Source organism: Salmo trutta, chromosome 16 (genome assembly GCF_901001165.1).
Source record: "Salmo trutta chromosome 16, fSalTru1.1, whole genome shotgun sequence".
Taxonomy (NCBI): Eukaryota; Metazoa; Chordata; class Actinopteri; order Salmoniformes; family Salmonidae; genus Salmo; species Salmo trutta.
In genome coordinates, this window is record NC_042972.1 from 20,151,328 (window position 1) to 20,178,125 (window position 26,798).

A 26,798-nucleotide genomic window follows, 5' to 3' on the forward strand; every position below is an offset into this window, starting at 1 on the left:
ATAGCCAGTCAATAAATAATATAATAATACTCGTAGGAAAGGTTTTCATCTTTAGCTCACAATCTGTGGATACTATACGATTAGAAAGATTCCAAAAATTTGTAAAACATCACAGCACAATTGAAAACTATCTGGCACATGGAAACCAAACAAGGGCGGTCTATGGTGATAGGTGGGATGGGCTGAGAGTGGCTGAGGGTTGGGATTAAAGAGTTTGTTTGGTAATGTATTGTTGTTGTATATAAAAGTTCCATGTATGTAAAATGTATATGTTAAATGTGTATGTAAAATGTATGTATATGTAGCAAAAAAGCTGTAATAAATAAATAAATAAGATATTTGTCCTCGAAGAGGGGGTGGTGGAGGGGTTAAACAAAAAAATAAAAACGTAAGTCGCAGAAAATTGAGGTTGTGGTGGCAGCTGCAGAAAAGTATTTGAGTGTGCAAGACTTGAAGTCAGAAGAGTTACAGGATATGTTGAGTGGTGGTGTCCCGTCTTTTCAGGCTGTTGGCCTGTGGTAGGAAATATATATATTTAAATAGTGGAGTTAGGGTGGTGGGTTTTTAATGAGTGTAGGGTTAGATGGTAAGGTTCTATAGATTTATTTCCTTTATTTTTTTTAGCAAAGTATAAGGGAGTTATACTCCAGTCCAATAGGTGGCGGTAATGCAACATTTTATTGGATGCCAACCGCGGTTAAACATCATCGAAGAAAAACACCTACTCTGTGAAGTGCGCGTGTGCATTACATCAATTAGCCCTTGCACTCATAAACAACGCTTTTTTTTGTACTTTGGAAATTGGTAAAGTCTACAAAATGCAGTCCACTGGGCTTCCTCTCATTACTATATTTGGTAGTGAGTGGAAACGCCAACCGGATGCTTCACATTTATACATCCGGTAAAATATCTGGCTCATTGTTCTGTCTGTGGAAGAACTGTAAACACTAAGGCTACCGTGTCTGACTTGGACGCTGTATTATGGAAGATGAAGAGGTTTGCGAAAGTTGGGAGGAAGCTGCAGACAGCGGGGTGAGGAAGAAATTCGATACAAGTTTTTTTTTTGGGGGGGGGGGGGGGGGGGGCATGAACGGTGTGTGGTTGGCCTATCGAACATTCAATGCCTTATGAGGAAACTGAAGTGAGCAGCCTGTCGCCATGGCTGAGCCAGGCTCCCCAACGGTAGCTACAGGCCCAAGTTTAGCCGGGGTATTGTGTTGCAAAGGCCTGGCCGGGAGAACATAACGTTAGTTATATCATATGGTTTATTTTTGTAGTCGATGAGTGGAGAAAGTGAGTCCACAACCATCTGTTGAAGTTAGATAGCGGCAAGTTAATATTATGAAGTTAGCTAACGTTAGCTAATTGGCTAGCCAGGTTGTGGAAAGTGTCGCTTGTACTACCATGGTACCCTGCCAGTTGGTTATCGGCTAGCAACTACAGTAACAAGCTGTATTCTCTAAAGTTAAAATCCGCTAATTGGCTTAGCCAAAGTAAATTTTGCGACTATTTTCAAATTTCAACACAAAAATTTGAGTACTGGAATTCAACGGAACTAGTTAGCATGCCGAGTCAAATCATGGCACGTCAAGTCTCCTGTCACCTACCCATTCACCCACAGCTCATCACAAAAATGTAACGTTGTCTGAGTCTCTTGCTCTATTCTTAAACTGAATAATTGAATGAAGACTTAAAATGTATTTATGTTTATTTGCCTGTTTCTCAGGAAATTGAGAGAAGACTTGAGGCAAAGTTGAAGATAAGCCAGAAAGCAAAGTGAGTGAAATAAAATCCTACTGAAAACATCCATATAAAGTTATGGCTATACAACACAACTTTTGATTTGTTGATTAATACAAACTCTACCCCTTCCCTCAGGAAAGCAAGCATCAGCTCAGGTAGCTCCCCTATTCGAACTGCCATGGTTATCCAGGATGAATCTCTACCTGCAGCCCCCCCACCTCAAATCCGAATTCTGAAGCGCCCCTCAAGTAATGGTTCCTTAGGGTCCTCTGGTTCATCCAATCGCCCCACCCAGCAGCCGAAGTCACTGGCCCAGCGAGAGGCAGAGTATGCCGAGGCCCGCAGGAGGATTCTGGGTAGTGCTAGCTCTGAAGAAACGCCTCAGGAAAAACCCAGGCCAGAAAGGTGAGACACCTACACTCAGTGGTATGGGTTATGTAAACATATTACCTAGCTGTTTCTCAATCACTTATAGTATAGGTCCCGTGTGGCTCAGTTGGTAGAGCATGGTGTTTGCAACGCCAGGGTTGTGGGTTCGATTCCCACGGGGGACCAGTACGGGGGAAAAATGCTAAATGTATGCATTCACTACTGTAAGTCGCTCTGGATAAAAGCACCTGTTAAATGACTAAAATGTAATGTAAATGTATTGTCTCTCCCCATTAGACCAGTGCGAGTGAGTGCCCAACCACAGCCAGAACTGGTTAGTCTGAACAATCACGTGATCCGCCAACCCACAGGCCCAGACGGTACCTCAGGCTTCCGTCGCTACAGATAGAGGGGGATCCATCGTCTCTTCTTGGGGGCATGGTGTGCAGAGGATAAAGGGGAGGTAGCATGGTGCGTGAAGAGCAGAGTGGTGGGATGAAATGTAAAAGTTGTGGTGATGATAGATGGTCAGCAGAGACAAATTATTGGCTCACAGAATGAGTTGAAGTATCCCTACCACCCCTTTCTGCTGACTGTTGGCACTCCCTTTGCCTTTTGCCCTCTGCCTTTTGCCCTCTGCCCTGTTTCTAGCCTGCGCGGAGGGTTGCAGGGAGATTGCTGAGGGTTGGGTCAGATCTCTGGTCTGTCCCACACTATGACCAGGGCATTGCCTCAGGACTCCATACACTGTGATATCTCCCATGGTGCACCCTGAGCTTCCCAATGCCCCTCTCCAGTGCCCCTCTTCTGCTGAGGACCAGGGTCTTCCAGGGTCCGCGGCATGCCCGCCTTGCCCTCCAGGTGAATGACAGACTGAGTCTGTGGGACTTCAAAGTGGCCAGGGGAAAGTTGGGAATGAACCTATCGCCAGACATGAGTGGAGGAGGGCCATGGATAGAGCAGGGGACTGACAAGGTGCCACTAGGACGTGTTGGCATATTCAAGCAATAATTCTGAAATCAATATGAAAACCCGGCTTCTCTAGCTAAACTGCCCATCTGCCTGGGCTGTATATGTTAATATTTGTCTGTTTTTATATTTTTAATTCAATTTAACAACTTTTCTGGTTTTATGTTCCTGTTTTTGAAAACTAGGCAGGAACTGAAGGGTGCATTTGGAATTATTAGGTTAATGTCTTTCTTGCATCTAGATGCTTTTGTTTATTAATCTGTCTTCAAAGTGGTAATGATATACAGTAGAAGAAACAAATTATATAATATACAATTTAGTAAAGCTGAATGTTTTTATAGGATCTTATACACATGGTCATTGAAAGTAGTAGCCATTAAAATATACTGTAAGTATATGTTGAGATTAGGATAAAATACTGTACTTTATAGACAGCCAAAAAGTAAACCTGAAAAATATCCAAACTGTGGCCTTGTTGCTTCTTGGGCAGAGAGATGAGCAAGAAAGAGGGGCCACAGATTACAAGGAGCATAAGTAGGCCAAAGCTTTTTTTTGATTCAGTTGTTTGAATAGGGAGCCATTGGCTGGAGGAGTGTTTTAAGCAGCATCTCTATTCTGCCCCGTCTTTCTGTCCCTCTCCAGGGTTGCCTTACTTGGAGAGAGGATGGTAAAGACAAGTTGGAATAAAGACTACAATGGAGTGAGAGAGATTGATAAGGATGTTCCAATTTGCTTGGTTAGAAGGCAATGTTATTAAGTAGAGTGCCAAAGTTGAACAGAAACCCAATTTTCCTCAGCGGAGGTGGGACACGTCATAGCTTTCAATCTGTCTAGTTTTGTTAATGAAATGACAAACTACATCTTGGCTGTTTTTAAACCATACTAAATGTGTAAACTCAAAATGCCTTAAATTCTTTGGTTTCATATTGGACCCCACAGTTACCAAGGCACCTCAGGTTAATGCTCTTGGATGCTGTGATTTGTTTAATTTTTAAACCTAATTTTATGTCCTCCCCTTGAACTCCCTTTGCCTCTGTCTGTCATTTGGCCAGCCTAAGAACCCCAGGAAGGTGGTTTTGTTGGCCCCTCTCTCAGGGAGGTTTTAATGCTGGACAAGCTAAATCGTGGGCTTGCTCAACTGTAATCCCAGAGATGGTGACTGACTGGACTTGTTGTATAGCCTACTTTGTAAAGAAAGTCACATACGGTAACCTCTTTTGGGTATGATTTGGTTTTTATTTGAAGTATACCTAAAGTATGTTACATCTGGGCCACTTATAGTAATTTTAACTTGATCATTTATTAGGATTATTGATCAGAGCGGGCTAGACAGTTGAAAGCAATATGGTGGAGAAACGCAGGTGTATTGTATAACCCCCTGAGTGCAGTTTCCACACCTGCCAGATCAGAGATAAGCCTGGAAAAGGGAGGGAGGAGACTAGCCATGGAGGATTCTGATCCTCCTGATCAGTGTTGGGTTTTATTCAGAAAGTGAATTTCAATGTAATTATTTAAGTCCACATGAATTGTAAACTGAATTGACCTCACCCCTACATTTGAGCCAGCGCAGCTCCAGTAACCATCGGTTATGGGTGACAATGAAGAGATGAGGATCTTCTGTCATGTGGAAACATGAAAACGACAAACAAATTGGCCTGTAACGATTTTTTTCATGCCCTTAAATAAAAACTTGACAAGCGAAACACAACTGCAAATATGTTTGGTGTACAGCATTTTATTTATCTAATTTGTAATATGGGATATGTGCATGGACTTAGTCATATTAGTTTTACAGATGCCATGTATAGCTGAAAATGTAACCCTAAACGGCCCATAACTCAATGTCTACAGGAAGCATTTCAAATACATTTATTACAGAATTCTTAAATCATATGTGAATGACATTCTGCAAAACTGACATGTCATTGCATTTCAGAAATGCTTAAAATGTGACCATGGTTGTCAATGTTAAGTGCCCAATGAGCTGTGCTTTTGAAGTTCTATTCAGGTACAAAACAATTGTTTACTTTCAGTTAGGTTAATGCTTGAAATTATTCAAATTTAAACCTTGGCAGTAACAACTCCATGTACGATTAAATGTTCCCTAATTTTATTGGTCTGTTGTAGCTTTCAAATTAGTTTGGTGCCAGAAATCTGAGATTGTTTTCCTTCATGTTGTGGAGGTATTGAATAGAGATCTTTCTGGTGAGAAAATAGCCTTTAATGCAGTAAGCACCATTGACATGTGTCTTGTGTGTTATTACAAACCTGAGCATGATCTATAAATGTGTCTGTCATCCTAATGTATGTCTCCTTGGATGTCATTTACAGTAACTGTCCTGTTTTGTCTAGCCTAATGTATGTCTCCTTGGATGTCATTTACAGTAACTGTTTTGTCTAGCCTAACTCTCTAGCCTAATGTATGTCCTGGATATGTTGCTTCTGTGTTCTATTTTCTTTGAATAAACTGCAGTAACTAGAGAACTTATTCTGAAAACCTTTAGCCCCTTTAAGATGCAAGGATGTACATTTTTATTTAGGCAAAAATAAACATTTGAGATGTAACTAAGTTAAACTCATATCCACTTCTGTGCCAGGCTCAGAAAGGCTATTATGAAACAGTGTTTTACTATGGAAAGGTCCTCCTAAAAGTGAGTAAGATTGTCTCAAGCAGCACTGTCATGTTTCTCCCTTTGTGTTCATCCTCTTATGCTCAGTTAACCCTTTACATTTGCACGAATTGGTCTAATAGTCATGTTTCTTACAGAATAAACATGAAGAGCATATGCATAACGATGGTAGCAATTTAAAGGGAACAGCTTGGAGATTATGGGAAAATAATTAGACTAAAGTTGAGGACAAAACAGTAAATCTGATGACTGAATCCAAGCATTACACTTGATTTTGTGAATTTTACATTTACTGTACTTTTCACTGCATTTGTTGATAACGAAATCTGAAAATACTCTGGATACATTCAGTAACAAGAATATTCATGGCAATTTGGGGTCGGTGCAACATATGACCAAAAAAATGACGAGTTTGAGTGAGAGGTCTAAATGGTGTCTCCAGGTAACACCTTTCCAAACTCAGCTCCGTCATTCTTTGATTGATGGCTCATTCATCACAAAACCCACTGATATTGCCAACTACTTTCATTATTTTTTGATTGGCAAGATTAGCAAATTTAAGCATGACATGCCAGCAACAAACACTGACAGTACACATCCAAGTGTATCTAATCAAATTATGAAAGACAAGCATTTTGAATTCCTTCGAGTGTGGAAGAGGTGAAAAAAAATATTGTCTTAACAATGACAAGCCACCAGTCTGACATCTTAGATGGAAAATTACTGGACGACATTGCCACTATTTGCCATATCTTCAATTTAAGCCTACTAGAAAGTGTGTGCCTTCAGGGCTGGAGGGAAGCAAAAGTCATTGTTACCTAAGAATAGTAAAGCCTCATTTACTGTTTTTGGTGATACAATTCTATTTTACAGTAAACAAATTGACAGACTTTCAGCACGCTTATAGGGAAGGACATTCAACAAGCACAGCACTTACACAAATTACTGTTTGGCTGAAAGAAATTGATAAGATTGTGGGGGCTGCTTTTAATATCATCGATCATAGTCTATTGCTGTTAAAACTATGTTATGGCTTTACACCCCCTGCTATATTGGGGCGGCAGGTAGCCTAGTGGTTGGAGTGTTGGGCCAGTAACCGAAAGGTTGCTAGATCGAATCCCCGAGCTGACAAGGTAAAAATCTGTCGTTCTGCCCCTGAACAAGGCAGTTAACCCACTGTTCCTAGGCAGTCATTGTAAATAAGATTTTGTTCTTAACTGACTTGCCTAGTTAAATAAAAAATATTGTAGATAAAGAGTTACTTGTCTAACAGATCACAGTTCTTTAATGGAAGCCTCTCCAACATAATCCAGGTAGAATCAGGAATTCCCCAGGGCAGCTGTCTAGGCCCCTTACTTTTTTCCATATTTACTAATGACATGCCACTGGCTTTGAGTAAGGCCAGTGTGTCTATGTATGCGGATGACTCAACACTATATACACGTCAGCTACTACAGCGACTGAAATGACTGCAACACTTAACAAAGAGCTGCAGTTCATTTCAGAATGGGTGGCAAGGAATAAGTTAGTCCTAAATATTTCAAGAACTAAAAGCATTGTATTTGGGACAAATCATTCACTAAGTCTTGTAATGAATAATGTGGAAATTGAGCAAGTTGAGGTGGCTGAACTGCTTGGAGTAACCCTGGATTGTAAACGGTCATGGTCAAAACATATTGATATAACAGTAGCTAAGATGGAGAGAAGTCTGTCCATAATAAAGCACTGCTATGCCTTCTTAATACTATCAACAAGGCAGGTTCTACAGGCCCTAGTTTGTCGCACCTAGACTACTATTCAGTTGTGTGGTCAGGTGCTACAATGAGCAGCACGGCTGGCCCTTGGATGTACACAGAGCACTAACAATATGCATGTCAATCTCTCCTGGCTCAAAGTGGAGGAGAGATTGACTTCATCACTACTTGTATTTGTGAGAGGTATGGACATGTTGAAGGCACCAAGCTGTCTGTCTAAACTACTGGCACACAGCTCGGACACCCATGCATACCCCACAAGACATGCCACCAGAGGTTTTTTCAGTCCCCAAGTCCAGAACAGACTATGAAAGGTGCACAGTACTACATAGAGCCATGACTACATGGAATTCTATTCCACATCAAGTAACTCATGCAAGCAGTAAAATTTGATTTAAAAAACAGATACAAATACACCTTATGGAACAGCAGGGACTGTGAAGCAACAAACACAGGCACAGACACATGCATACAAACACACAATAACACACACTATACATACACGTACACATGGATTTTGTGTTGTAGATATGTGGTAGTAGAGTAGGGGCCTGAGGGCACACACTTCATGTGTTGTGAATGTATTGTAATGTTGGAAGTTTTTTTTTATAAATGCCTTCATTTTGCTGGACCCCACGAAGAGTAACTGCTGCCTTGGCAGGAACTAATTGTGGTCCATAATAAATACAAATGCAAAGTGCAGTTTGATTTAGCAACAGACTATGTAATTTCAATGCACTTCTATGAGAAAGAAGTGTTCAACTAACAGGTGCTATTTTGAGCTTTCCTAGCTGTGTCGTTGACGAACTAGAGCAAGCAGACTAGTAGTTGTTTTGTTTGGAACACAGCCCTGCATCCCCGCCATCACACACATACTGTTGTTTGCGCATTCCAAAAACAGTCCATTATAAATCTCAATCTGGTCAGGTGGGCATTATTTGAAAGCGTGTTCTATTGCCGACATGGCCAGCTAAGTAACAAAATAAGATCTTACAGTGTTAGGCGTTCACAAGGCAATTCAGAGAAGCAGATCATCATTTTGGTGCGCATAGAATAGTCACACGTGCATTCAGATGAGTGTTCCCCACAAATGTTTTATTTAACTTTTATTTAACTAGGCAAGTCAGTTAAGAACAAATTCTTATTTACAATGACGGCCTACACCGGCCAAACCCGGACGATGCTGGGCCAATTGTGAAACGCAATATGGGACTCCCAATCACGGCCGGTTGTGATACAGCCTTGTAACTGTACATCAAGCATAGTTATCAAAAACGTTGGCACTAAGTTTCATGAGTTTTATGATATGGCTATCCAACACTGAAACTCTTCCATGTCAAGGTACATTTTTGGTTTTATTAATTTATTGCCACTGGGGCCAGCCGGTGTAACTGCTAAACTGCTTGCTGGCTGTACACAGTGCCTGATTGTAACGGGTTTACTAACACGTTGGTTTTAGTAGCTATGTTGACTATGACATTAGCTAATATGGTGACAACAATGTAGGCTGTGTGTAGCGGTTTAGATTTTTTTTCTTCCTGGTTACAGACAGCTGATGTGTTGTGCACTGAAGTCCACAAGTGAAGGGAAAAGGTGAGAGGAGGAGAGCGCATAGATGCGAGAAGGAATTATACAACAATCAAAGGGATCATGCTGTTTGTATGTGGCTGCTATGAAAGTGAACTGTGCTTGTGTGTATTTGTATTTATTCGGGATCCCCATTAGCTGTTGCCAAGGCAGCAGCTACTCTTCCTGGGGCCCCAACACATTAAGGCACTTACATTATATATAAAACAAAAGGTGTGATCGGGTGTATTCATTCCACCGATTCTGTTAAAAAAACATTTATTAAATAGAACGAAATGGGGATAAACATACCTGAATTTATCCAATAGAAACTCTCGTTTGCAACTGTTGGACTAATGATTACATCCTAGATCAGCTAGATGCAGGCAAGTATGCACAAAGCAGTATTGGATGTGTCAATGTCTGATTACTCAAATTTCTCTTGACCTGTGCACCTACGTTGTAAACTTTCATTCATTGGCTAGGTTGTAGCAACCTCAAGATGGGTATAGGGAAAACTCGATGTTACATTGAGCTGGGTGAATGGAATATGAATGCGAGTAATCCAATATGCTGTAATAGAAATAAGGCCATGCTCATTAAAACAAATAATCGTTCTCCCTCAATTTAAAAATGGCACAGACCGCCACTGTGTTCAACATACTCCAGAAGTATATGTTGAGATGTCAACAAATCGCTGATCAACATTAAGTCCTGTGGATTGCACATCCTGCATTACGCATTCCGGAATGGATGCAAAGCCGCTGACTGGGATATAGAACACAAGTATTTACTGGCTTTTTCACAATTGCCCTGCACATAAGAAGACTTTGTAAGAGCCACAGACTGTAGCACTAGCATGTACTTTTGCATGTACCGATGGATAGAAAATGGAAATGTGTCGGACCGCTGCTATGGCCGCGCGTACAACAGTATGTGGAGGTGGTGAGAAAAAGAGAACAAACCGGAGAGAAGAAAGAGAGAGAGATTAACTCATGGACAGTCAGAAATGTGAATAGCAAGTTAAGTTTACAAACAACTTGTTCAGGGTGGTGTTCAGGTTTGTGTGTGTGTGTGTGTGTGTGTGTGTGTTAGAGAGAGTGTTTAACTCCTGGACTTTCAGACACAAAAATAATGTACTTGTTATATATTATTTTGTAACTTATTTTTCTCTGTTGTATCTGTTAAGGTATTGCTATACAAAACGTATTCATAAATGTTTCTTATTTTAAATCAAACTATATTGTCTGTGTCATAAGTTATAAATAAGCTTTGTATTATCTGACACTCATTGGTTAGTGTCAATACCACATTTTTTATGTTTATATAGAGATGCCACCAATTATTGGTCATGGAAATTTGGTTAAAAGTCATGGAAAATTCCTGAAATGTCATCTGTCAGAATGTGTATGAACCACGCTTGAGCTCTGACATCCTGTATAGCATGTTACTGTACAGCCAATGCTTTGCAATTTAGGCACTTATCAGTGTCCCAATCTGTCATTTTTAACCCACATACCGGTATGCTATGGCCTCGATTCAATTAGATCGAGGCTTCGAGCGTTAACCTGCGTTTTGGCAAATCGGTGACGGCTACTGTTGTGTGTCACCAACATCTCCCTTCCTTATTATCAACAACGTGTTAGAAGTTGAAAAACGGCGATAAAGTGTTGGCTCTATTGATGTTAGAAATAACGACAGGCTAATGCATGTTTTCATGTTCATTTGGGATTAGGGGATTTATAGTCTATCAGTATAATTGAAGTGTAGACAATAGAACATCACACATTCAAGTGTTTAAATTTGTAACGTGGCTGTATGGGAATTGTCGGATATAAAGTAGGGTGTGGTTTCGTTGCATCCAATGGCAGTGTCTGCAAAAAGGCAACACAAGGAGCCGCTTGTGGATTTCACAGCTCTTAACGCAGTTCCAACTCGACACCGCCAAAACAACTGCTATGCGGAAGTCTGCAAACGCGGCTCTGCTAGAATCTAGCCCTATGTCAATCTTACAAGTGAAACGTTTACTACAAAAAAAGTCAACAATGTGGTTGTTCTTCTCTGTGACTTCGCTGGTGCCGTTTTAGATGACTTGCTGTTCTGAAGCATTTCACACACTTAGGGCACTTATATGGTCTCTCCCCTGTATGAATCCTCAAATGTGCTGCTTGGGATCCACTGTGAGTGAAGTATTTACCACATTCTTTGCACTGATACGGTTTCTCTCCAGTGTGCGTCCTCATATGTATGGTCAGGATTTTCTTTTGACTGAAGCATTTGCCACATTCTTTGCATTGATATGGTTTCTCCCCTGAGTGAGTCAGCCTGTGACTGGTAAGGGTTCTCTTCTCTCTGAAACTCTTGCCACATACATTACAGCAATATGGTTTCTCCCCAGTGTGAATTCTCTGATGAGTTTTTAAAATGCTACTTTTCAGAAAGCATTTCCTGCAGACAGGACACCTGTGTGGTCTCTCCCCTGAGTGAGCCGCCCTCAATGGAACTTTCAACTCACTGGCTTCCCTGGTCTTAGAGCTTTGTACTTTCATTGTCCATGTTGTCTTTGATTTGAGTGGCTGTAACCCTGACATTAACCCTCTACTGTCCCTTTCACTGTTCCCAATCTGAGCTGCAGAACAATCTGAATTTACTGGAGAAAAGGGATTGAATTCATTGTTTGGTTCATATACTCCATAGCCCTCCCCATCAGGTTCTGTTTTGATGTCTTCAGTTGTTTTGGAGGGAAGAGAGTCCCTCTCTCTGTTCTCCATAGTCTGGGGTTGGGGAAGATATAAGGGCTGAGGAGGGTCCTGATCATAGTCACTTTTTACACAGGGTAGAGAGAATATGAACTCTTTGATATCAGACTCCAGCCCTTCAAGCTGCTCTTCCTCCTGACTGGTCCCAAACTCCTCCTGTTCCTCTTTAATCTGAGTGGGCTCTGGGTCCTCCTGGCCCAGACTGGGGCTCCAGTCCTGCTCACAGTGCTGCTGCTCAGTGGGAACCTCCTCTTCAGGGACATGGAGAGTGAGCTGCTGGGGGTCTGAGAGGATTGGATAACTAATTAGTCATCAATAGAGAGCAATAGTAATGGCATCTTTTTGTAGGCACTAACTCCGCCATAGTTCGTTGGATAAAACCTATGGGAAAATGAATAGAGTTTTTGTAGGGGCTTTGGGTGAACCCAGAAAATAAGGTCAGAGGTCAACACAGGCTTAGGAGATCTTATGTTAAGTTCTATGAGAATCTTCATCAGCTAATGTCACTTTTTGTGAATTTTGAAGCATTTATGTCATAAAAACCCCCAGAGTTCATAATTCATAAAGGTCATGTTAACTGACTGATATTATCTCAAATAACAAAACATAAGAGCTCCTAAGCCTGTGTTAACCTCTGACCCTATTTTCAGCGTTTATCCCAAAAGCCTATTATTTCCCCATAGGAATGGCTAAACGAACGGGACCGGTTTTTAGGACTACAAGCTGGTGAACGCTGTAGTTCTATGTGCCAAGTTCAAATTAATATTAATTTTCAGAAAAAATACATACAAATCGTTTGATTGGCAGGCCTGGCTGGTTCAATCACATTAATTGATCTAGCGGCGGTCATTACTACCAGAGCCATCTATTAATTACATATGGCTCAGCTCACCTGGTCTCTGTATGTCAGGTTTGCAAACCAAATCCAGCAGCTTCCGTAGACGATCGATCTCCTCCTTCGAACGGGAGATTTCTTCCTGGTACTCTGCTATGGTATTTTCCACTGCTCCAAATATCTCAACAGCCACCGCTGTTAACCGCTCGTTTAGATAAACCTGCAACAGCTGCATTTTAGACATTTTGAGGGAATGTGACGAACAGAATAAGTTAACACGTTTATTCTATGTGCTGCTAACGTGGTGTCTATAGTACCTAGCAAGCAACCATCCTTTCGAGACCGCAAAAGATGGGCTACTTTCCCCTTTTGTGTCAACAACGCGAACGTTTCCTCTTTACGTATCGGTAAACGAGGGCGATGTTGCCGCCTGCTGTACTGGAGATGTAGCGCAATTGAATTGAACGATCCTCACCTGGCACCAACATGTGTCCCAAAAAATATGCTAACAAATTACACCAAAAATGTTGCTTTAATGGGAAATATCCTACATCTCAATATAATGTGTCTAAAGGTAAAGTTTGAGAAACTCAATTATAATACATAAAGGTTGAGAAACTACTTTTTTTTATATAATTTGAGCCCTGTCCTATTTAATAAAAGTTGTATTCACATTCACAAGTAGCATAACAATAGAAATCTATTATTTCTATGAGCATAACTCCAGGACTCTATAAAATGGTTTAGGCACTCAGACTAGGCTGTAGATATACCATACACACTTACCATACACACTCCGAACAATATCTCCCCAGTGGTCACAGCTTGGGGAAGCATTTTGAAGACACTTTAGAGTTGTGAATGCAATGATATTGTTTGGAAAATGTCTAATAAAAAATAACAGGTTGTAGATGAACCATACCGCTCTCATAGACTTTTAAAACCCTTTCCTACAGTCAAATGACCAAATCAACCTCTAGTGGCCTCATTGGTGGAATGTTATTAATATTTTAATACATTTATAATTAATAGACATTATTTTTTTTAAACAGCCAAAAATCCGGTGTTTCTATGTCAAACGGTATTGTTACATTTCAGGCTTCTGTGATGTACACTACCATTCAAAAGTTTGGGGTCACTTAGAAATGTCCTCGTTTTCCATGAAAACATACATGAAATGAGTTGTAAAATGAATAGGAAATATAGTCAAGACGTTGACAAGGTTATAAATAATGATTTTTAATTGAAATAATAATTGTGTCCTTCAAACTTTGCTTTCGTCAAAGAATCCTCTATTTGCAGCAATTACAGCCTTGCAGACCTTTGGCATTCTAGTTGTCAATTTGTTGAGGTAATCTGAAGAAATTTCACCCCATGCTTCCTGAAGCACCTCCCACAAGTTGGATTGGCTTGATGGGTACTTCTTACGTCCCATACGGTCAAGCTGCTCCCACAACAGCTCAATAGGGTTGAGATCCGGTGACTGTGTTGGCCACTCCATTATAGACAGAATACCAGCTGACTGCTTCTTCCCTAAATAGTTCTTGCATAGTTTGGAGGTGTGCTTTGGGTCATTGTCCTGTTGTAGGAGGAAATTGGCTCCAATTAAGCGCCATCCACAGGGTATGGCATGGCATTGCAAAATGGAATGATAGCCTTCCTTCTTCAAGATCCCTTTTACCCTATACAAATCTCCAACTTTACCACCACCAAAGCACCCCCAGACCATCACATTGCCTCCACCATGCTTGACAGATGGCGTCAAGCACTCTTCCAGCATCTTTTCATTTTTCTGCGTCTCACAAATGTTCTTCTTTGTGATCCGAACACCTCAAACTTAGATTCGTCTGTCCATAACACTTTTTCCGATCTTCCTCTGTCCAGTGTCTGTGTTCTTTTGCCCATCTTAATCTTTTCTTTTTATTGGCCAGTCTGAGATATGGCTTTTTCTTTGCAACTCTGCCTAGAAGGCTAGCATCACCTCTTCACTGTTGACGTTGAAAGTGGTGTTTTGCGGGTACAGCGTTGTACGAGATCTTCAGTTTCTTGGCAATTTCTCGCATGGAATAGCCTTCATTTCTCAGAACAAGAATAGACTGACGAGTTTCAGAAGAAAGTTCTTTGTTTCTGGCCATTTTGAGCCTGTAATCAAACCCACAAATGCTGATGCTCCAGATACTCAACTAGTCTAAAGAAGGCCAGTTTTATTGCTTTAATCAGGACAACAGTTTTCATCTGTGCTAACATAATTGCAAAAGGGCTTTCTAATGATCAATTAGCCTTTTAAAACGATAAACTTGGATTAGCTAACACAATGTGCCATTGGAACACAGGAGTGATGGTTGCGATAATGGGCCTCTGTATACCTATGTAGATATTCCATAAAAAAACCTGAAGTTTCCAGCCACAATAGTCATTTACAACATTAACAATGTCTGCACTGTATTTCTGATCAATTTTATGTTGTTTAAATGGACAAAAAATTTGCTTTTCTTTCAAAAACAAGGACATTTCTAAGTGACCCCAAACTTTTGAACGGAAGTGTAGATACATCTGTCTATTTGGCGATTTAAAACACAACACAACCACACATGGATAATGCATTAAGTCATCGAGGATGACACTAAAATCAATGTGATGATGTTGAATCAATTTGACAACTGATGGGATTTGCAAAGTCATCGATAATAGGGAATTTCGTTTTTTTTTTTCACCCAACTTTTTACCTAAATCCAATGACAGTGAGACATTTTTTGTTGTTGATTCCACGTTGAATTCACATTAGTTGATAACCAGATGTAAATCAAAACTAGATTTTGAACTGATATTTGTGGTGGGAATTCGGAGACTTTTTGATGAGCCGGCTCATTTGGCTCTGTTCACGTAAAAGAGCTGGCTCATTTGGCTCCCAAACAGCTCTTTGTTCAAAATGCTTAAAAAAATCGACCTTGACCCATGAAAAAATAGCACATGCCCAATGTAAACCCCAAAAGGTAGGCTACCATTATGTCGATCGTGAAAAATTTCAGGTATATAAAGGAGTGAAAGAGTCTGGGTTTTATGTCAGAGGTTAATGGGTCTCTGTAGAAAGACAGATGGCTGTGGAATGTGTTGGGTGGACGGGAGGAGGTCACAGGATTGCTATAGGGGAAGCAGATGGACATCTGTGGATTAGGCGAAGGAGGGGTTGAGGTCAGGTCAGATCCCCTGAAGGGAGAAATTATGGATCATTTCCCTATTACCCTCTTCCTGTGGAACCATAAGATGTAAGGATTGGAGAGAAGGAGGAGTGCCTAAAGTGGAGTATCTATACTTGTAGTGGTGTCACAGGCATCAGAATGAGTAGACCAAGGTGCAGCGTGGAATATGTTCATCTTGAGTTTAATGGAGAAATGAACACATTACAAATGAAACAAAAAATGACAGCAGACAGTTCCGTCAGGTACTTACAACGAAACGGAAAACAACTACCCACAAAAAACAAAGGAAAAACAGGCTGCCTAAGTATGGCTTCCAATCAGAGACAACGATAGACACCTGCCTCTGATTGGAAACCATACCCGGCCAAAACAGAACACAAAACATAGAATGCCCACCCACCTATCACACCCTGGCCTAGCTAAATAGAGAAAACACAGCTCTCCTAGGTCAGAGCGTGACAAGTGGTGGAAACATGTCTTTGTCTGAATACAGCTGTGTCGACCCTTTGGGAAGACTTAAACTTGGTTAAGCTTCTCTAGTGTCTGTGAGTTATTTACTCTGAAAAATTAGAACCTAACAATATACATTGACCAATACTACAGGTGTGTGCCAAATGGTGCCAGTTATGATGAAATATCTCCCATTACTGTCTGAAATAACATTAGTAGTAGAGAAATGTATTGTTTTACTAACCGAAATTGCAACCCCTCTGGCTTTGGAGTTCAAGTCTGAATGGAAAACCTGACCCATTCCAATAGTACTATTATTAGCACTGTTAGCCATCTAAAATAGAAAAAGGAAAAAGGTGTGAAACCAGACCAAGTATTTGAAAAGATAAGAGAAAACTGATGAAAAAAAGCAAAGAAAAATAAATAAATAAAAAGGAACACAAAAAGGTCCCTCTCCCTCCCCACCCCACCCCACCCAAACCCAAAGTCTCCTTCCCCAGCGAATGGAGACAGCAGATTGACGTTTGCGCAGCGTCAGTGCATATAAACAGAACATCTTCCTATCTTAACGCGGAGAGGCTCCATAGCACGAGTAGTTAAATACATTTGAAAAGGCATTCACAAAACGGCAAAGTAGGTCAACAGATAACCAAACAAAGACAGAAAACCCCATAACAGTAAAACAGAACTGTCCTGACTCAGGGAGTCTTCAATCAATGCAACACGTACAATGTGTCTTAAGGATGGTCAAATAAGTGTCCTGCAGTATGTTACCCTGTTACAAAAAAGAGAAGGGGCCGAGTGTCTGTACGAATGATCAATGGGGCGTAATAAAGTAGTGAAAAGTCCTTCAGTAAGTATATAGATGAAAAAAAGAAAAAAAGGAAAGCTCTGCAAAATCCTGGAATTGTAGCCATGCATTACTACGCTAGCCATCTAGCCAAATAAAAAGGACCTCCCAAACATGTAGCTTAAATAACCACACAAGACAATATTAGTCAATTTTATCAGAGTTCAATAGTGTTTCTGCAGAGTAGAAAAGGAATGGCAACAGGGGGAAAAGGCCCTGCCATAAAAATCAAAACATACCTTCAACTTGGAGGGTAGGCTAGGCTATGCATGCTACCTGGCAAGAGTAGGTCATAGAGCCAAGATACGGCTCAGAAGTGACCGTCTAACCAGCGCTGGGCGTCCTTGTGGGAGTTGAGAGGTTTTCTTGGCGACACTCGAGCTGAGGTCAGGAAAGATGAACACCTTGCGTCCGCAGAAGTGTAGCTGTCCTCCGCCCTGCCTCTGGAGGATGCGCTCCTTGTCACGGTAGTGAAAATGAACGATAAACACTCTAGGCTTGGAGTTGTCGTCTTCGCCCGCTGGGGAGGGGCCAATGCGGTGGGCTCTGTCCAGCTTCGGGGGTGATGGAATGATGGCCGGACCCAGCACCTCCGCGAAGAAGTCTGACATGAGTCCCCTCCAAGTTTATCTGGTTACCAACAATCCGAAGATTGCAAAGTCGAGAACGGGATTCCAGGTCATTGGTCTTGTCAATCAGCTTTTGGTTTTCGGAGCTCAGACGGGCGACCGTTTTCTCAAGGTCTACTATGAGATCACTGTAGTCACCCAGGTCATGCTCAAAGCCATCAAGTCAGTGGCCTTGTTCATCCGCAGCGGCTCGGACACCATCCAGGACGGCGGAGAAGGGGGCCAGAGCAGCATCGACGGCAGTTTTGAGCTGAGTGGCAATGGTAGCTGTAATTTCCAATACCAGAACCGTATGGAAGTTCTGAAGATCTGTGGGGAGTGTGACCACATGAGACTCCGTAACAGTTGGACAGGAGTCAGCGCCATTACCATTCCCGCTTGCCATCGTGGTTGAAACGTTAGTTACAGGTCTTCTGCTCCTCAGATTGTGAGACATTTGAATCAAAACGGTAACTTACGAACTCATCAATCAAATCTGATATGTAAGAAAGTGGAATGCAAAGTAAAAATTTGGCTAAATTAACTAATGCGTAGGAGCCTCGTCTGCGAGCTTCTTCTCTATTTATTAAACCGGAAACCCATTTCATAAGTTCTTAACAGTTCTAATGTTACAGCGAAAGAATTGAATGAATCGATAGTTTAGTGGCAGTAGCCTGGCTAAGTGGTTCAATTAGATTGTTATAACGGGGTCATAGCTACTCACTACTAACCTGCAATATGTAACTTTATGTCGGGTTTGAAAGCCAAATCCAGCAACCTTCGTAGACGATCGATCTCCTCCTTTGAACGGGAAATTTCTTCCTGGTACTCTGATACCGTTTTTTTCCACGGCAGCCACTGTTGGTAATCGCTCGTTTAGAAAAACCTGCAACAGCTGCATTTTAGAAATTTTAAAGGGAAAGTAGATAGGTTTATTGTAAACAATGCGAACGCTTCCTAGTCAAAGATGTATCCTAGTCTTTGAATTCATACCTGCACGAGGGAAAAATTGTTATCGCCGCCTGCTGTGCTGTAGACTAGAGGTCGACCGATTAATTTGGGCCGATTTCAAGTTTTCATAACAATCGTTAAATCGGCATTTTTGGATGCCAATTATGGCCGATTACATTGCGTGGCAGGATGACCAACTGTTATGCGAGTGCAGCAAGGAGCCAAGGTAAGTTGCTAGCTAGCATTAAACTTATCTTATAAAAAACAATCAATCTTCACATAATCACTAGTTAACTACACATGGTTGATGATATTACTAGGTTAACTAGCTTGTCCTGCATTGCATATAATCAATGCGGTGCCTGTTAATTTATCATCGAATCACAGCCTAATTCGCCAAACGCCAAACAAAAGCACATTCGTTGCACGAATGTACCTTACTATAAACATCAATGCCTTTCTTAAAATCAATACAAAGAAGTATATATATTTTGTTTTTGTATTTTTCACCCCCTTTTTTCTCCCCAATTTCGTGGTATCCAATTGGTAGTTACAGTCTTGTCTCATCGCTGCAACTCCCATACGGACTCGGGAGAGGTGAAGGTCAAGAGCCATGCGTCCTCCGAAACACAACCCAACCAAGCCACACTGCTTCTTGACACAATGCCCATCCAACCCGGAAGCCAGCCGCGCCAATGTGTCGGAGGAAACACCATACACCTGGCGACAGTGTCACCGTGCACTGCGCCCGGCCCGCCACAGGAGTCGCTAGTGCGCGATGAGACAAAGATATCCCTGCCGGCCAAACCCTCCCTAACCCGGACGATGCTGGGCCAATTGTGCGCTGCCCCATGGGCCTCCCGGTTGCGGCCGGCTGCGACAGAGCCTGGACTCAAACCCAGAATCTCTGGTGGCACAGCTAGCACTGCGAGAAGTATATTTTTTAAAACCTGCATATTTTGTTAAAATAAATTTATTTTAGCAGGCAATATTAACTATGGAAATTGTGTCACTTCTCTTGCGTTCATTGCACGCAGAGTCAGGGTATATGCAACAGTTTGGGCCGCCTGGCTCGTTGCGAACTAATTTGCCAGAATTTTTTATAATAATGACATGACATTGAAGGTTGTGCAATGTAACAGCAATATTTAGACTTAGGGATGCCACCCGTTAGATAAAATACGGAACAGTTACGTATTTCACTGAAAGAATAAACGTTTTGTTTTCGAAATGATAGTTTCCGAATTTGACCATATTAATGACCAAAGGCTCGTATTTCTGTGTTTATTATATTATAATTAAGTCTATGATTTGATATTTGATAGAGCAGTCTGAATGAGCGGTGGTAGGCAGCAGCAGGCTCGTAAGCATTCATTCAAACTTTACTGCGTTTGCCAGTAGCCCTTAGCAATGCTTGATTCACAGCGCTGTTTATGACTTCAAGCCTATCAACTCCTGAGATTAGGCTGGCAATACTGAAGTGCCTATTAGAATATCCAATAGTCAAAGGTATATGAAATACAAATGGTATAGAGAGAAATAGTCAACGCGTCATAATTCCTATAATAACTAGAACCTAAAACATCTTAACTGGGAATATTGAACCACCAACTTTCATATGTTCTGAGCAAGGAACTTAAACGTTAGCTTTTTTACATGGCACAACACTGTGTTTTTGCATTATTTAAACCAAATTGAACATGTTTCATTATTTATTTGAGACTAAATAGATTTTATTTATGTATTATATTAAGTTAAAATAAGGGTTCATTGAGTATTGTTGTAATTGTCATTATTATATATACATACACATTTATAAAAAAAAAAAAGTTTTTTAAATATAGATATATTTTTTTAAATAAATAAAAAAACATCGGCTGATTAATCGGTATCGGCTTTTTTGGGTCCTCCAATAATCGGTATCGGCGTCGAAAAATCATAATCGGTCGACCTCTACTGGAGACCTACCGCATCTGAACAGAACAATCTCCACCTGGATCCAAGTGTGTCCCAAATATATGCTAGTCAAACACAGCAGAAGGTATGGACCCATAAAACATTTTGCGCGCAGGTTTAAATCAGAAAGGGGTTTGTGGATACAGAATCCTTCTACTTTAAATGCAGCTCGTGCAAGTTAACAAACACCCAATCAGATAGTTATCATCTACAACACTGCAGATGTTGAGCTAGATAAAGCTAGAGCTAGGTAAAGCCAGAAGAATAATATACTTGTTGAACATAGCTATAGCCATCAGTCTTGTGTGTTTTCATGGTCATCACTCACTGTCAACTTTGTCAAGGTCCCGACATCAGCGTTAGCTATGCTGCTACAGAGGGGTGGAGGTGGGAGACATGTGTGGTTGTAATGGGGTGGTGGCCAATCTTCGACTGGGGTTGGGGCCACCTCTTGAGTAATTTTTTCATGTAAAGCAGGGAATAACAAAGAAAAATGACAATGTTATTATTTTGTATACTTCAACTTAAAAAGACAACCACCTGCTCACCACATCCATTCTGCAAGCCTTCCACAAGTCCTTCATAGAGTCCATCCTGGCCTTCAGTATAACATCCTGTTTTGGGACTCTCTAACCTTCACTAACCACAACAGGCTGGACAGGATAGTGTCAGTGAGAGGAACAATAGTGGTAACCCAGCTATACAGTGGGCAACCAAAAAAAGGCAAGAACATCATCTCTGCCCTCTCATCCAGTCTGACCAGTATGCCATTCTACCATAACAGCCTATGATACGATCTCTACTCATGTCAACGAAGAGAGGCCTCTCCAGCTTTGTGCCTGCATCGATAAGGTTCCTGAATGAGCGGGGCTGCTGAGCCTTTCTCCTTGCCACCCTAGCCCTCCTGCCTACACCCCACTTTATCTATATTACACAATCAGGGTCTGACAGTCTCAAACTGAAACTAACTTTTTAAATATAACACTGCCTCTGAAATCACTAGACTCCCACACCCAACCTATCAGACATCAACACTACACTCCTCCCATCCGGCCATAGGTACCGCCCCTTCAATGATGTGGTTATTTAAAGAATGAACAACTACTACTCTGTTTAAGTCACTAGGTAAGGTAGAATTCAATCAATTAAGACAAACCCCTAACAACTATACCCTAAACACATGCACCTACAAGAAAAAAAAGAAAAACTAGGCAGAGGGTATACAAAGGTACCTGTAATCTCTTAAAGAAAATGATAGCTATGCCTTTACTGTGCCATTCTGATTTAAGGACCGACTACCACTTCTTCTGAACTGGCTGGACATAACTACACCAACCGATACCTAACACAGAACTCAAACAAATTCAGAATATTGATAAGGTTGTGCTGACAGACTCTCTCTCCTTCTCTTTCTCAACCCTCTGGTAGCTGGCCCGCTTCTCTTACTTCGAGGCTACCAGGGGGCATCAATATCTCAGGATCCACCTACTGCCAATGTTCCCTTAAGCAAGGAACTTAACCACCTAAACTGCTTATTGGGCCCTGCACCGTGGCTGCTCTCTCCTCCAGCCTCTCCAACCTAATGTGTGTTTGAATGTATATCGGGGGCATTGGATGAAAGCTGAGGACAAATTTCCATCTGCGTGGACTAATAAAGTATATCGATCTGTCCAAGTTATACCTTTCATGGCAGTGTCAAATATCAATTGAATCTCTTCCACAGTTTTGGCCTGTTGTTCTTTGAAGTCCTGAGGACACAGAACATCAGACCAGCCAATGGAGGGGTTGTTAGGGCGTCCCACAAGGATCAAAGAGACCATCCCCAGCTTTTCCAGCTTGTGGATCTAAAACGATTTAAAACAGTAATTCAGTCATACAACTAGTTAGTACACATACATTTGCCTACACAGTTGAACAATTCATAGGGAGGATAGTAAGTATGTCATTATCGCTTGCTCACCAGTAAATGGGCAGTATTAAGAACCTTGGCAACATTGTTTCCCTTAAGGGTGTTTCGAGCCCAGTTGTCATTGTAGTGATCTTTCTGCGACTCCAGTTTTTTTTCAGTTGCTGTGCTGCCCCACACAAGTCACATTTGCGACGTGCCACCCTGATGTCTCCACCACATGCACAGCACTTTTTGAATGTTGAACCTGGCATCTGAAATTAACAAGAAACAAGATTGGCATTACAATTGTGGAAGAAATGGGAAAATGAGCAAACAGAAATTATGATACGGTAAAAGACCAGATTACTATCATTTTACTTTTATGAAATTAGGATAGGTGTAAACATTTAGTCGACCAGCTATCAGATTGGGAAGTGGTGCTGAACACAGAAGTATGGTTACAATGTCATAATTCAGTAACATCACACCACTTGAAGATGACTTGAGGGGCTTCTTTCTTGATATTATATAAGCATTTTCTATAGCTAAATGTCATCTACAATAGGCTACGATATAAACACTTACATTAGAATGAGTAGGCAGGTCACAGAGAGACAGACAAGCAGACGGACAGGAAGAATAACAGACAGACAAGTGACAACAGACTGAGGTGGAATGGCAGAGACAGATGGAGGCAGACAGGCAAGCAGACTGACGGACCGACAGAGACACTAAAGACACAGACAGACTAAACACGCTGACAAACAGAGTATTAGATTGAGAGAGATAGATCAACAGAGAGAGAAAGAAAGTAAGAGAGAGAATGGCTCTAAGAAAAGCCCTTGGATTGGGTTGTAAACAAGCAAGCCTAAGCAAGGAAGGAAAGAAGCAATCCACAAACAGAATAGGCTGCAAAGAAAGATTTTGGGCCAATGCTGGCTACTGTAACTTGCAGTCAATATGAATTACAATCTTTAGGCCCTAACGTGAAACTGAATGTACATATAAATCTGACTTTGGAGAAGCAGATAAAGGACATTACCAAAATCTCCTTTTAAACACACCTTTCTAACCTGTCCTTAATGTAACTGTAGTGGCGATTCCCTATGAAAAGCCACTGGCACAGGAGAGAGCTGTCCATAACACGTCCACAAGAAACCTTTCCAAACGTTATTCTTTTTGGGTGAAGTTCCCATTTATTGAGCATAGAAAATATAAATAGCTCCAATATACATATTCCTATAGAAAAGGTGCAAAGAGAAGCATTCTATAAGTCATGTGTGATACGGTAACAACTGTACAGTTGAAGTGGGAGGTTTACATACACTTAGGTTGGAGTCATTAAAACTCATTTTTCAACCACTCCACAAATTTCTTGTTAACAAACTATAGTTTTGGCAAGTCGGTTAGGACATCTACTGTGTGCATGACACAAGTCATTTTTCCAACAATTGTTTACAGATTATTTCACTTATAATTCACTGTATCACAATTCCAGCGGGTCAGATGTTTACATACACTAAGTTGACTGTGCCTTTAAACAGCTTGGAAAATTCCAGAAAATGATGGCATGGCTTTAGAAGCTTCTGAAAGGCTAATTGACATGATTTGAGTCAATTGGAGTGTACCTGTGGATGTATTTCAAGGCCTACCTTCAAACTCAGTGCCTCTTTGCTTGACATTATGGGAAAATTAAAATAAATCAACCAAGACCTCAAAAACAAATTGTAGACCTCCACAAGTCTGGTTCATCCTTGGGAGCAATTTCCAAACGCCTGAAGGTACCATGTTCATCTGTACAAACAATAGTACGCAAGTATAAACACCATGGGACCACGCAGCCATCACACCGCTCAGGAAGGAGACGCGTTCTGTCTCCTAGAGATGAACGTATTTTGGTGCGAAAAATGCAAATCAATCCCAAAACAACAGCAAAGGACCTTGTGAAGATGCTGGAGGAAACAGGTACAAAGGTATCTATATCGACAGTAAAACGAGTCCTATATCGACATAACCGGAAAAGCCGCTCAGCAAGGAAGAAGCCACTGCTCCAAAACCGTCATTAAAAAGCCTGACTAAGGTTTGCAACTGCACATGAGATCGTACTTTTTGGAGAAATGTCCTCTGGTCTGATAAAACAAAAATAGAACTGTTTGGCCATAATGACCATCGTTATGTTTGGAGGAAAAAGGGGAGGCTTGCAAGCCAAAGAACACCATCCCAACCGTGAAGCATGGGGGTGGCAGCATCATGTTGTGGGGGTGCTTTGCTGCAAGAGGGATTGGTGCAATTCATAAAATAGATGGCATCATTAGGGAGGAAAATGATGTGGATATATTGAAGCAACATCTCAAGACATCAGTCAGGAAGTTAAAGCTTGGTCGCAAATGGGTCTTCCAAATGGACAATGACCCCAAGCATACTTCCAAAGTTGTGGCAAAATGGCTTAAGGACAACAAAGTCAAGGTATTGGAGTGGCCATCACAAAGCCGTGACCTCAATCCAATAGAACATTTGTGGGCAGAACTGAAAAAGCGTATGTGAGCAAGGGGGCCTACAAACCTGACTCAGTTACACCAGCTCTGTCAGGAGGAATGGGTCAAAATTCACCCAACTTATTGTGGGAAGCTTGTGGAAGGCTACCCAAAACATTTGACCCAAGTTAAACAATTTAAAGGCAATGCTACCAAATACTAATTGAGTGTATGTAAACTTCTGACCCACTGGGAATGTGATGAAAGAAATAAAAGCTGAAATAAATCATTCTCTCTACTATTATTCTGACATTTCACATTCTTAAAATAAAGTGGTGATCCTTACTGACCTAAAACAGGGAATTTTTACAAGGATTAAATGTCAGGAATTGTGAAAAACTGAGTTTAAATCTATTTGGCTAAGGTGTATGTAAACTTCCGACTTCAACTGTATGTGCTCTCCTCTCACCTGTGCCAACCCTTCCTGGTCACCTGTGCTACCTATATGCCTACACATGACCAGTGATCCCAACATATAGTCCCTAGTGTACAAAACAAAAAAACATGCCATGAGGTCGAAGGAAATGTCCGTAGAGCTCCGAGACAGGATTGTGTCAAAAAAATGTCTGCAGAATTCTTTCAAAGAAAGAAGTTTGGAACCACCAACACTCTTCCTAGAGCTGGCTGACCGGCTAAACTGAGCAATCGGGGGAGAAGGGCTTTGGTCAGGGAGGTGACCAACAACCCGATGGTCACCCTGACAGAGCTACAGAGTTCCTCTGTGGCGATGGGAGAACCTTCCAGAAAGACAACCATCTTTGCAGCACGAGCATGCTTATGGGGCACAGTCGATAGCGCGCTGGACTTCGGGCTAGAAGGTGGAGGGTTCGAGACCTGCTCCCTGCCTGTTTCATTACAATACTATATACATTTTATGGACACAGTCTATTTTACATTTGTCATCCTGTTATTTTTAGTCCCACTCTAAAGCTCCACTCAAGCCCTCCCATCTATATCAACAACCCGAGCCACTGCCTGTTCACCCCGCTACCATCCAGAAAGCGAGGTCAGTACTCATGGCCATCAGACTGTTAAACAGCCATCACTAACACTGCTGCCTAAATACAGACTCAGTTTAATAAATGGTTCACTAGTCACTTTAATAATGTCACTTTAATAATGTTTACATATTTTACAATACTCATCTCATATGTATATACTGTATTTTATACAATCTATTGCATCTTGCCTATGTATGCAGCTCGCTCATCCATACATGTATATATTCTTTAGATATGTGTGTATAACGTAGTTGTGGAATTGTTAGATATTACTGCACTGTCGGAACTAGAAGCAGAAGCATTTCACTACACTGCAACAACCGCGAAGCTTGGAAGATGCAGTTGCAATACATAGCAATCCAGTCAGGTTAGCACTTCTGAAATGCATAACATTACTGTATCTACTAAACTACCTGTCAAAATTGATGTTGGTGTAGAGTAAAAACATCAGCTGCAAAAGTTATCCAACAATCGCTTAGTAGTTATGAAAATGTATGCCGACACTAGGCGAATTAAAGAAACACCGCTACACAAGCTATTGTGCACAATTTTGTTACGTACCACGATCAAGAAGAATCGAAGATTATCTGCACACACACACAAACACACACACACACACACAGACAAGATATTGGATTAACTCGACCGCTCTAAACAAAGAGAATAAAATGTCCGCAAAGCCGGAAGACAAGATTGGCGAGAAGAGGCGTGAACATTCTAACCAGGGTATATACG

General features: G+C 41.2%; 2 protein-coding genes and 1 long non-coding RNA gene across 8 annotated transcripts; 1 reads left to right on the top strand and 2 right to left on the bottom strand.

Annotated features, from left to right (window-relative positions):
* Nucleotides 1–868: 868 nt before the first annotated feature.
* LOC115150265 (SUZ domain-containing protein 1) lies at nucleotides 869–5,569 on the top strand. Its single transcript, XM_029693374.1, has 4 exons — nucleotides 869–1,032; nucleotides 1,727–1,776; nucleotides 1,879–2,148; nucleotides 2,410–5,569. Exons 1-4 carry the CDS (start codon nucleotides 982–984, stop codon nucleotides 2,519–2,521), a joined length of 483 nt encoding a protein of 160 aa, XP_029549234.1. The 5' UTR covers nucleotides 869–981; the 3' UTR covers nucleotides 2,522–5,569.
* Nucleotides 5,570–10,196: 4,627 nt separating this feature from the next.
* On the bottom strand, nucleotides 10,197–12,989 carry LOC115150266 (zinc finger protein 2 homolog). Its single transcript, XM_029693375.1, has 2 exons — nucleotides 12,683–12,989; nucleotides 10,197–12,074 (listed from the first exon to the last, which is right to left on the bottom strand). The coding sequence occupies exons 1-2, from the start codon at nucleotides 12,867–12,869 to the stop codon at nucleotides 11,071–11,073; spliced, it is 1,191 nt and encodes a 396-aa protein (XP_029549235.1). The 5' UTR covers nucleotides 12,870–12,989; the 3' UTR covers nucleotides 10,197–11,070.
* Nucleotides 12,990–16,316: 3,327 nt separating this feature from the next.
* On the bottom strand, nucleotides 16,317–26,798 carry LOC115150268 (uncharacterized). 6 transcript variants are annotated; one of them, XR_003867085.1, is made up of 5 exons: nucleotides 26,625–26,798; nucleotides 22,601–22,800; nucleotides 20,969–22,484; nucleotides 18,465–18,619; nucleotides 16,317–16,609 (listed from the first exon to the last, which is right to left on the bottom strand). It is a non-coding gene; the product is annotated as an uncharacterized LOC115150268 (long non-coding RNA). The 6 variants fall into 6 exon arrangements; XR_003867084.1 differs by having other exon boundaries at nucleotides 16,317–18,063; XR_003867083.1 differs by lacking the exon at nucleotides 16,317–16,609 and having other exon boundaries at nucleotides 18,299–18,619; nucleotides 20,969–21,090; nucleotides 22,322–22,484; nucleotides 26,625–26,786.

Excerpts from the sequence above, each read along its gene's own strand:
- LOC115150265 (XM_029693374.1), top strand. The coding sequence starts at position 982 with ATGGAAGATGAAGAGGTTTGCGAAAGTTGGGAGGAAGCTGCAGACAGC. Across the intron at positions 1,033-1,726 it reads AGGAAGCTGCAGACAGCGGG|GAAATTGAGAGAAGACTTGA; the intron begins GTGAGGAAGAAA and ends CCTGTTTCTCAG. Across the intron at positions 2,149-2,409 it reads GAAAAACCCAGGCCAGAAAG|ACCAGTGCGAGTGAGTGCCC; the intron begins GTGAGACACCTA and ends TCTCCCCATTAG.
- LOC115150266 (XM_029693375.1), bottom strand. The coding sequence starts at position 12,869 with ATGTCTAAAATGCAGCTGTTGCAGGTTTATCTAAACGAGCGGTTAACA. Across the intron at positions 12,075-12,682 it reads ACCTGACATACAGAGACCAG|ACCCCCAGCAGCTCACTCTC; the intron begins GTGAGCTGAGCC and ends CAATCCTCTCAG.